This window comes from Jaculus jaculus, chromosome 1 (genome assembly GCF_020740685.1).
Source record: "Jaculus jaculus isolate mJacJac1 chromosome 1, mJacJac1.mat.Y.cur, whole genome shotgun sequence".
Lineage (NCBI taxonomy): Eukaryota > Metazoa > Chordata > Mammalia > Rodentia > Dipodidae > Jaculus > Jaculus jaculus.
Window position 1 is genome coordinate 222,343,622 of NC_059102.1, and position 10,398 is coordinate 222,354,019.

Below are 10,398 nucleotides of genomic sequence, written 5' to 3' on the forward strand. Positions count from 1 at the left end.
GTTTTATAAGTGCTTCTGAGTTAAACAAATATGATGAAAGTCACTCAAGCCCTAAACCCAACCATATGCCTACCAGAAGAGGAGGGAAAGCCCCTACATACTTGCAGAGAAGGGTTATGCTGTCATGCTGTGTTCCCCAGGGGCAAAAGGTCAATCAGGAATAGCTAAATTCTGGGGCCAGTCCCAGGCAAATGCTACCTGGAGAAACTTATCTGTCGTGCTCTCACATGCTGCAGCTGGGGCAGCTCTCCAAGGCAAAGATGAAATGGGGACTACACATGAGCAGGCACCTGTAATTGCAATGTGTCGCTTACTGCTTCCCCAGCAGGGCTTGACCTACATGATGGCCAGATGGCCCTGGAATAGGAGGGGAAACCTGACACACAAGTCTCAATGGACAGAGAGACAAGACACAAGCCTCTCTTGGCTTATACCACCCCGGGGAAATCCCTGAAGACTATGCTTTTTTGGCTTCCTAGCCTTGCAGACCCAGGGGGAGCTGTCAGCACAGGGAATATCAGGGTCCTGGTCCCAGCGTGATGATGGGTGAGTCCCAAATTGCTGTGGACAGATGGGGACTTCTTATAAGACATGTGTAACTGTTTTAAGTTTACTTTATCTTTCTATGCTTCTATGGAACTACTGACAGATAATAGCCCTAAGGTTTGTGTCTAGATTGAGAAGTACTCAATACTGAGTTTTTCAGAACATTTCTAGAACTTCTAATAATGTTCTAACCTGCTTTCATATTTTGAAATGTGTTTCAAAAAGCTGCTAAAAAGAGGCTCCAAAAATCAACAAATGATAAAAATTTGTATGTATATTCTGAGTAAATAATGTAAGTCAAGTCTGGTCTGCTCCTTTATAAAAGACTATTTTAAAGAGCCTTTTGAAGGCAAAAGAAAAAACACTTAACGTGTTATATTAAAATGTCTTATGGACAATAAAAGTTTTTCTGGTAATTATAATGAGATAAACTAGATAAAAGGATAAACTAAAGAAGAAACTCTAAATGTTGGATATTAAATGTTTGATAAAGAAGATTGTCACAGAATGGTTACACAGATTGTAAAGTAAAAGTATGTAGATGAAGGTGTGAGTAAACTTAAACAGAAAGCTTAAAGACAAAGTTGATTAACTAAGGTTTCAAGTGCTTAATCAGATTACAGACTACTCGAGATTAAGATATTAGACTACATTTTATATCAGACTAACAAAGGATGGCCCTAGCTGGTTACAGGATGTTAAAAGGCTGTTAAAAAAAAAAAACTGGCTTTAAAGTTTTCAACCATGTTTGCTATGTTCCTCTATTTGTCAACCCCCACACTTTAGAGCTTGACCCAAGGATCCTCCCACAGTGACACCTTCTCTAGCCAGGTGGCTGGAGATCTAAATCACCAGCTTTAATAAACTCCTGAATCTATTGGGGATATCCATTCAAACCACCTCTGGAAGCATTTAAAAACTGCTTTTATTAAAAAGCATCAATGTGGCAAGATAAATGTTTGGCATCTCTGTGTACATCTTCTTTACTTTGTTTTATTTTTACATATTTATTTGAGCACGACAGATACAGAAAGAGGCAGATATATATATATATATATATATATATATATATATATATATATATATAGAGAGAGAGAGAGAGAGAGAGAGAGAGAGAGAGAGAGAGAGAGAATGGGCAAGCCAGGGCCTCTAGCCACTGCAAATGAACTCCAGGCACGTGTGCCCCCTTGTACATCTGACTAACATGGGTCCTGGGGAATCAAGCCTCAAACCAGAGTCCTTAGGATTCACAGGCAAGTGCTTAACCGCAAAGCCATCTCTCCAGTCCATACATCTTATGTCTCTAAGTTGTCTTCTTGCTTTTGCAAGAAAGCATGTCATTTACTCAAGGAAGGTGAGAGCATAAAAAGAAATCACCTTCCCAGTGAGTTTCAGGAGCAGTACAGCCCTAAATGAGGAGGGTTACCCTTGAGGGCAAGGTTGTGCATGGCAGTCTGAGAAGTCGTCCATCCCCTTAAGCAACAGGAACTTCTTGGACCATCTATTCATAAGTAGCCAATGTCACAAGATGCAGGAAGAAACCCTGAGGAGAGAGGAGGAAGCACTGGGTGCTTCTCAGGAACTGTTGTCATTCAGGGATGTGGCTGTTCATTTCTCTCCCAAGGAGTGGGAATGTCTGGATCCTGCTCAGTGGGACTTGTATAGAGATGTGATGTTGGAGAATTACAGAAACCTTGTTTACCTGGGTCTTGTCTCCACGCCATACCTGGTCACATTTCTGGAGCAAAGTGAGTCTTGGAGTGTGAAGAAACGTGGAACTGTAGCCATGTGTCCAGATACAAAACCTTATAAATGTATGGAATGTGGCAAGGCCTTTGATCGGAATTCAGTCCTCATTTGGCACCAGAAAATTCATTGTAGAGAGAAACTCTACATATGTGAAGAATGTGGCAAGAGCTTCAATGTTCACTCAAGATTGTCTAAACACAGAATCACTCACACTGGAGAGAAGCCCTACAAATGCTCAGAGTGTGGCAAAGCTTTCAGCTGTACTTCCAAGCTCAATCAGCACCAGAAGATCCACACTGGAGAGAAGCCCTTCAAGTGTGCAGACTGTGGGAAGCCTTTATTAGCTGCTTAGCCCTGACTCAACACCAAAGAATTCACACTGGAGAGAAACCCTACAGATGTGAAGCGTGCGGCAAGGCCTTCAGTTTCCACACATCCCTTTCTAAACACCACATAATTCACACTGGAGAGAAGCCTTACACATGTGGAGAGTGTGGCAAGGCCTTTAATGTTTGTGCAACACTTACCAAACACCAGAGAATTCACACTGGAGAAAAACCACACAAATGTGAAGATTGTGGAAAAGCTTTCAAATGTTCATCAGGCCTTGGCCAACACCAAAAACTCCATACTGGGGAGAAACCTTACAAGTGTGAGGAGTGCGGTCAGGCCTTTAGCTGCTCATTGTGCCCCAATAAGCATCAGAGAATTCATTCTGGAGAGAAGCCCTTCAAATGCAAAGAATGTGGCAAAGCCTTTCACTGCTCCTCAAACCTGAATTACCATCAAAGACTTCACACTGGGGAGAAGCACTACAAATGTGAAGAGTGCACCAAAGCCTTCACTGTTTGCTCAACATTAAATTGAAACCAGAGAATTCATATAGGAGAGAAACCCTATAAATGCAAAGACTGTGGCAAAGCTTTCAATCATTTTTCAAACCCCATTCAACACCAAACCATCCACACAGGAGAAAAGCCCTACATGTGCAAAGAGTGTGGCAAGGCCTTTAACCACTCCACAAGACTGACCCAGCACCTGAGAATCCATTCTGGAGAGAAACTGTAGAAGTGCAGTGAATGTGGCAAGGCCTTTAACTCTTTAAAAAAAAAAAATAGATAGATAGATAGATAGATAGATAGATAGATAGATAGATATACATATACATATACATATATAGATATAGATATATATTATTTTTATTTTTATTAATTTTTATTAACATTTTCCATGTTTATAAAAAAATATCCCATGGTAATTCCCTCCCTACGCCCCCAACACTTTCCCCTTTGAAATTCCATTCTCCATCATATTACCTCCACATATCAATCATTGTACTTACATATATACAATATCATGCTATTAAGTACCCTCCTCCCTTCCTTTCTCTTCCCTTTATGTCTCCTTTTTAACTTACTGGCCTCTGCTACTAAGTATTTTCCTTCTCACACAGAAGCCCAGTCATCTGTAGCTAGGATCCACATATGAGAGAGAACATGTGGCGCTTGGCTTTCGGGGCCTGGGTTACCTGACTCAGTATAATACTTTCCAGGTCCATCCATTTGTCTGCAAATTTCATAACTTCATATTTCTTTACCGCTGAGTAGAACTCTATTGTATAAATGTGCCACATCTTCGTTATCCACTCATCTGTTGAGGGACATCTAGGCTGGTTCCATTTCCCAGCTATTATAAATTGAGCAGCAATAAACATGGTTGAGCATGTACTTCTAAGGAAATGAGATGAGTCCTTCGGATATATGCCTAGGAGTGCTATAGCTGGGTCATATGGTAGATCAATCTTTGGCTGTTTTAGGAACCTCCACACTGTTTTCCACAATGGCTGGACCAGATTGCATTCCCACCAGCAGTGCAGAAGGGTTCCTCTTTTTCCACATCCCCGCCAACATTTATGATCATTTGTTTTCATGATGGTGGCCAATCTGACAGGAGTGAGATGGAATCTCAATGTAGTTTTAATGTGCATTTCCCTGATGACTAGTGACATAGAACATTTTTTCAGTTGCTTATATGCCGTTCATATTTCTTCCTTTGAGAATGCTCTATTTAGCTCCATATCCCATTTTTTGATTGGCTTGTTGGAATCCTTATTATTTAACTTTTTGAGTTCTTTGTATATCCTAGATATAAATCCTCTATCAGATATATAGCTGGCAAAGATGTTTTCCCATTCTGTAGGTTGCCTCTTTGCTTTTTTCACTGTGTCCTTTGCAGTGAAAAATCTTTGTAATTTCATGAGGTCCCAGTGATTAATCTGTGGTTTTATTGCCTGAGCAATTGGGGTTGTATTCAGAAACTCTTTGCCAAGATCAGTATGTTGCAGGGTTTCCCTTACTTTTTCCTGTAGCAGTTTCAGAGTTTCAGGTCTGATGTTAAGGTCTTTAATCCATTTGGACTTAATTCTTGTGCATAGCGAGAGAGAACAATCTATTTTCATCCTTCTGTAGATATATATCCAGTTTTCCCAACACCATTTGCTGAAGAGGCTATCTTTTCTCCAATGAGTATTTTTGGCATTTTTATCGAATATCAGGTGGCTATAACCGCTTGGGCTTACATCTGGATCCTCTATTCTGTTCCATTGATCTACATGTCTGTTTATGTGCCAGTACCATGCTGTTTTTGTTACTATGGCTCTGTAGTATAGGCTAAAATCAGGTATGGTGAGACCACTAGCCATATTTTTATTGCTCAGTATTATTTTAGATATTCAAGGTTTTTTGTGATTCCAAATGAATTTTTGGATTGTTTTTTCTATTTCCATGAAGAATGCCTTTGGAATTTTGATAGGAATTGCATTAAATGTGTAGATTGCTTTAGGTGAGATTGCCATTTTCACAATATTGTTTCTTCCAATCCAGGAATAAGGGATGTTTCTCCACTTTCTAGTGTCTTCTGCAATTTCTCGCTTGAGTGATTTAAAGTTCTCATTGTAGATTCTTTACTTCCTTCGTTAGGTTTATTCCAAGGTACTTTATTTATTTATTTATTTTTTATGCAATTGTGAATGGGAGTGATTCTCTGATTTCATCCTCTGTGTGTTTGTTGTTAGCATATATGAAGGCTACTGATTTCTGTGTATTTATTTTGTAACCTGCTACATGACTGTAGGTTTCGATCAGCTCTAACAGTTTCTAATACAGTCTTAGGGGTCCTTTATGTATAGAATCATGTCATCTGCAAATAATGATAACTTGATCTCTTCCTTTCCAATTTGTATCCCTTTTATGTCTGTCTCTTGCCTCATTGCTAGGGCTATTTCTTCCAAAACTATATTAAATAAAAGTGGGGACAGTGGATACCCTTGTCTTGTTCCTGATTTTAGTGAAAAAGCTTCCAGTTTTTCCCCATTTAGTAATATGTTGGCTGTAGGCTTGTCATAAATAGCCTTTATTATATTGAGATATGTTCCTTCTATTCCCAGTCTCTGTAGTACTTTTATCATGAAGGGATATGGGATTTTGTCAAATGCTTTCTCTGAGTCTAATGAGATGATCATGTGATTTTTGTCCTTCAGCCCATTTATATAATGTGTTACATTTATAGATTTGCATATATTGAACCATCCCGGCATCTCTGGGATAAAGCTTACTTGGTCAGGGTGAATGATATATTTTGTTGAGAATTTTTCATCTATGTTCATGAGAGAGATTGGTCTGTAATTTTCGTTTTTTGTTCTATCTTTGCCTGATTTTGGTATCAGGGTGATGCTGGCCTCATAGAAGGAGTTTGGTAGAATTCCTTCCTTTTGTATGTCCTGGAAAAGCTTAAGAAGCAATGGTGTTAGCTCTTCCTTAATAGTCTGGTAAAATTCAGCAGTGAATCCATCTGGGCCTGGGCTTTTTTTAGTTGGGAGATTATTGATAACTGTTCAGATCTCCATATTTGTTATAGGTCTATTTAAGTGATTAATCTCATTTTGATTTAATTTAGGTAGGTCATATATATCAAGGAAAGCATCCATTTCTTTCAGATTTTCACACTTTGTGAAGTATATGCTTTCATAGTATGTCCCTATGATTTTTTGAATTTCTCTGGAATCTGTTGTGATGTTACCTTTTTCATCTCTGATTATATTAATTTGTGTCTCTTCTCTCTTTCTTTTGGTCAGATTTGCTAAGGGTTTATCAATCTTGTTTATCCTTTCAAAGAACCAACTCTTTGTTTTGTTAATTCTTTGGATTTTTTGTTTCTATTTCATTAATTTCTGCCCTAATATTTATTATTTCTTCCCGTCTACTGACTTTTGGTTTGCCTTGTTCTTCTTTTTCCAAGGCTTTAAGGTGAAGCATTAGGTCATTTACTTGTGACCTCTCTAATTTCTTAATATAGGCAATTAAGGCTATAAATTTACCTCTTAGAACTGCCTTCATTGTGTCCCAGAGATTTTGATATGTTGTGTTCTCATTATCATTTGGCTTTATAAATTTTTTGATTTACTTCTTGATTTCTTCATTGACCCATTCATCATTTAGTAGTATATTGTTTAGTTTCCATGATTTTGCATATGCTCTATTGCCTTTCTTGCTACTGATTTGTAGTAATTCCATTGTGGTCAGATAGGATGCAAGGAATTATTTCAATTTTCCTGAATTTGTTAAGATTTGTTTTGTGTCCTAATATATGGTCTATTTTAGAGAATGTCCCATGTGCTGCTGAAAAGAATGTATATTCTGCAGCCTTTAGATGAAATGTCCTGTATATATCTTAGGTCCATTCCTTCTATGACCTCATTTAGTCCAGATGCCTCCATGTTTATTTTTTCCCAGGATGACCTGTCAATTGATGAGAGTGGGGTGTTAAAGTCACCCACCACCACTGTGTTTGGTGTTATCTGTGACCTTAGTTCTAATAGTGTTTGTTTGATCAATTTGGAAGCCCCCATGTTAGGTGCATATATGTTTAGGATTGCAATGTCCTCCTGTTGGAGTGTGCCGTTAATCAACATAAAGTGACCTTCTTTTTCTTTCTTGACTAATGTTGGACTAAATTCTACCTTGTCAGATATTAGGATAGCAACCCCTGCTTGTTTTCTAGGCCCATTTGCTTGAAACACTGTTTTCCAACCTTTCACCCTAAGATAATGTCTATCCTTTGTAGAAAGATGAGTTTCTTGGAGACAAGAAATTGTAGGATCATGCTTTTTAACCCAGTCTGCAAACCTATGTCTTTTCATTGGGGCATTGAGGCCATTGATATTAAGAGCTATTATTGAAAGTTGTGTATTTATGTTTGACTTTTGTGTGTGTGTGTGTGTGGTTCCGGTTCTACATGTGCTCTCTTGTGTTAACTAGTATTTGAGTGTTGCTTGTTTTTTTCTAGGTTCCTTATATGTGTGCTTTTCCTTTTCTTCAGCATGGAGGATTCTGTCAAGTATTTTCTGTAGAGCTGGTTTTGTCTTCAAATACTCCTTTAACCTGCTTTTTTCATGGAATGTCCCTATTTCTCCATCTATTTGAATGGATAGCTTTGCAGGATAAAGTATCCTTGGATGACAGTTGTTATCTTTCAGAACTTGGAATATATCACTCCAAGCCCTTCTGGCTTTTAAAGTTTGTGTTGAATAATCTGCTGTAATCCTGATGGGCCTGCCTTTGTAGGTAACTCAATTTTTCTCTCTAACTGCTTTCAATATTTTTTCTTTAGTTTGCGTGTTTGGAAGTTTGATTATAATATGGCGAGGAGAGGTTCTTTCCATGTTTTGTCTGGCTGGGGTTCTAAGGGCTTCCTGTATCTGCATTAGCACCTCTTTTGCAATTTGGGGGAAATTTTCTTCTATGATTTTGTTGAAGACACCTACTATGCCTTTGGACTGGAATTCTTCTCCTTCTACTATGCCCTGAATTCTTATATTTGATCTTTTCATAGTGACCCGGATATCTTGAAAGTCCCACTCGTACTTTCCTATAAGTTTGTCTTTCTCTTGTTTGGATTGTATTAGATCTTCCACCTGTTTTCCAGCTTAGATATTTTGTCCTCTCCTTCATCCATTCTACTGGTAAGATTTTCTATGGAGTTTTTTATTTCATTAACTGTTTTCTTCATTGCTAGTAATTCTGACTAGTTTTTCTTTATTATTTCTATTTCCATATTTATGTCTTGTGTTGCCTTCTTTATTTCATGAAATTGGTGTCCTGTGTATTCTTGGATTTCTTGTTTGATTCCTTGATTTGTTCTTTGACCTCTTTGAACATATTTATAATCATTCTTTTGAAATCTTTCTCAGGCATTTCCTCTAACTCATTCTCACTGGAGGACATTTCTGATGCATTAATACTTTTAGGTGGACTTATTTTGTTTTGCTTTTTAGTGTTTCTTGTGTTATAATGTATATTTTTGCATCTTGGATTAAGTTAATGCTTGGATTTTCTAGCTAGCTGGGTATTCTTAGCTGTATCAGTTGATTTGATGTTATATATTTTCAGGGTAGGAGCTTAAGGTGTTAGGTGTGGCTCTTAAGACTCTCAGAGTATCTACAAATGTGTTCCTAGGCGTTGAGATTCCCTGTTATGGGAGTATTCAAGTAGGCTGAGTGGAATAAAATACAGGTAGATTCTAAAATTTAACTAAGCACTGTACACATTCAATCAAAAACAGCCCCAAGTATGTATGCAAGAGTAGTTATTATAACGACCAGATCCTGTATCAACAAAGAGGTTAAGATTTCTGGTCTGTTGAGGGATCCAAGTCAGCTTGTGATCAAGTGAGACCCTTTCCTGGTGCAATCCCAGTTACCTTGGATGATTTTGGTCTCAGTCAAGTTTCTGCCTGGGTCATCGGGCTGCTGTTCTGATTTCTGGAGCTGGGCACTGGCTTTTCCTGCATGGTAAACCGAGCCTGGCGAGTGTGGACCTGAAGATGAGCACCCCCGCTGCTGGAACTGCTGCTGCTAAAGCTGCCGCTGCTGGGTCTGTCACTGCTGCTGCTGTAGCTGCCACTGAAGCTGCTGCTGCTGTGTCTGCTGCTGATGCCTCTGAATCTACTGCTGTTGGGTCTGCCGCTGCTGCCGTTCCTGGATCTGCTGCTGCTGGGGCCGCTATTACCAGTGCCAGAGCCGCTGATGTTGCTGCTGGACTCTGCTTCTGCTTGGGTCCTGTTGTCGGCTCAAGTTGGTGTGGCTGGGTCCCAGCACCGCTGCTCTGTTCACTTGAGCTGGGCTCAGGCAGTGGGGGAGGGGAGGGAACCACAGCTTCTCTAGTTCTCTCACTGTTTCATGTAATCTTCTACCTCATGGTCTGCTCCTTCGTTGCTCACTGCCGCTGTCCCTTCACATTTCCTGAGTTGTGGAGAGCTCCAGTGTGAGTGGAAAATCCCCGCACCCTGGCCTTTCCTGTGGCTCATGCCGAGCCTGGTGGCTTTCTGGTGTGCCGCCACCAGTGCCGTGGTTGGTGGAGCTGCCAGGGCTGCTTTTGCCGGCCTGTGCAGGGTCTGGATGCTCTGGATCTCTTCTACTTCTCCGCTGCCACTTCAATTTCCTATACACCTCACTTTTTAGTAAAAGTGTGTATTTTGCTGAGGTTTTTTGTCTCTCCCCCCCCCCCCCAGGCTGCTTTGGTGTGGTACCTACACCGCCATCTTAACCGGAAGTCCTTTTAACTCTTCTTCATACTTTCATTATCACCACAGGGTTCACACAGGGGAGAGGCCATACAAATGTGAGGAATGTGGCGAAGCCTTTAATAATTGCTCTGCCTTTATTCAGCACCACAGAATTCATACTAGACAAAAACCTTAGAAGTACAAGGAACGTGGGAAGGCTTTTCATAACATTGTAGTACAACACCAAATAAATTAAAGTATAAACTGTCGATGCAAAGCAGGTGCTAACAATTGATGTACACTTAGGCAGTATCAAAAATTCACACATGGGGGGCTGGAGAGATGGCTTAGCGGTTAAGCGCTTGCCTGTGAAGCCTACGGACCCCGGTTCAAGGCTCGGTTCCCCAGGTCCCACGTTAGCCAGATGCACAAGGGGGCGCACGCGTCTGGAGTTCGTTTGCAGAGGCTGGAAGCCCTGGCGCGCCCATTCTCTATCTCTCCCTCTATCTGTCTTTCTCTCTGTGTCTGTCTCTCTCAAATAAA

At 40.0% G+C, this 10,398-nt stretch overlaps 1 protein-coding gene across 1 annotated transcript; it reads left to right on the forward strand.

Annotated features, from left to right (window-relative positions):
* The first annotated feature begins 2,174 nt into the window (after positions 1-2,174).
* Positions 2,175-10,051, forward strand: LOC101610171 (zinc finger protein 678-like). Its single transcript, XM_045133244.1, is given in 3 exon segments — positions 2,175-2,627; positions 2,630-3,385; positions 9,906-10,051. Coding segments are annotated over 3 exon segments (1,311 nt in total). The 5' UTR covers positions 2,175-2,218.
* The last annotated feature ends 347 nt before the right edge of the window (positions 10,052-10,398 follow it).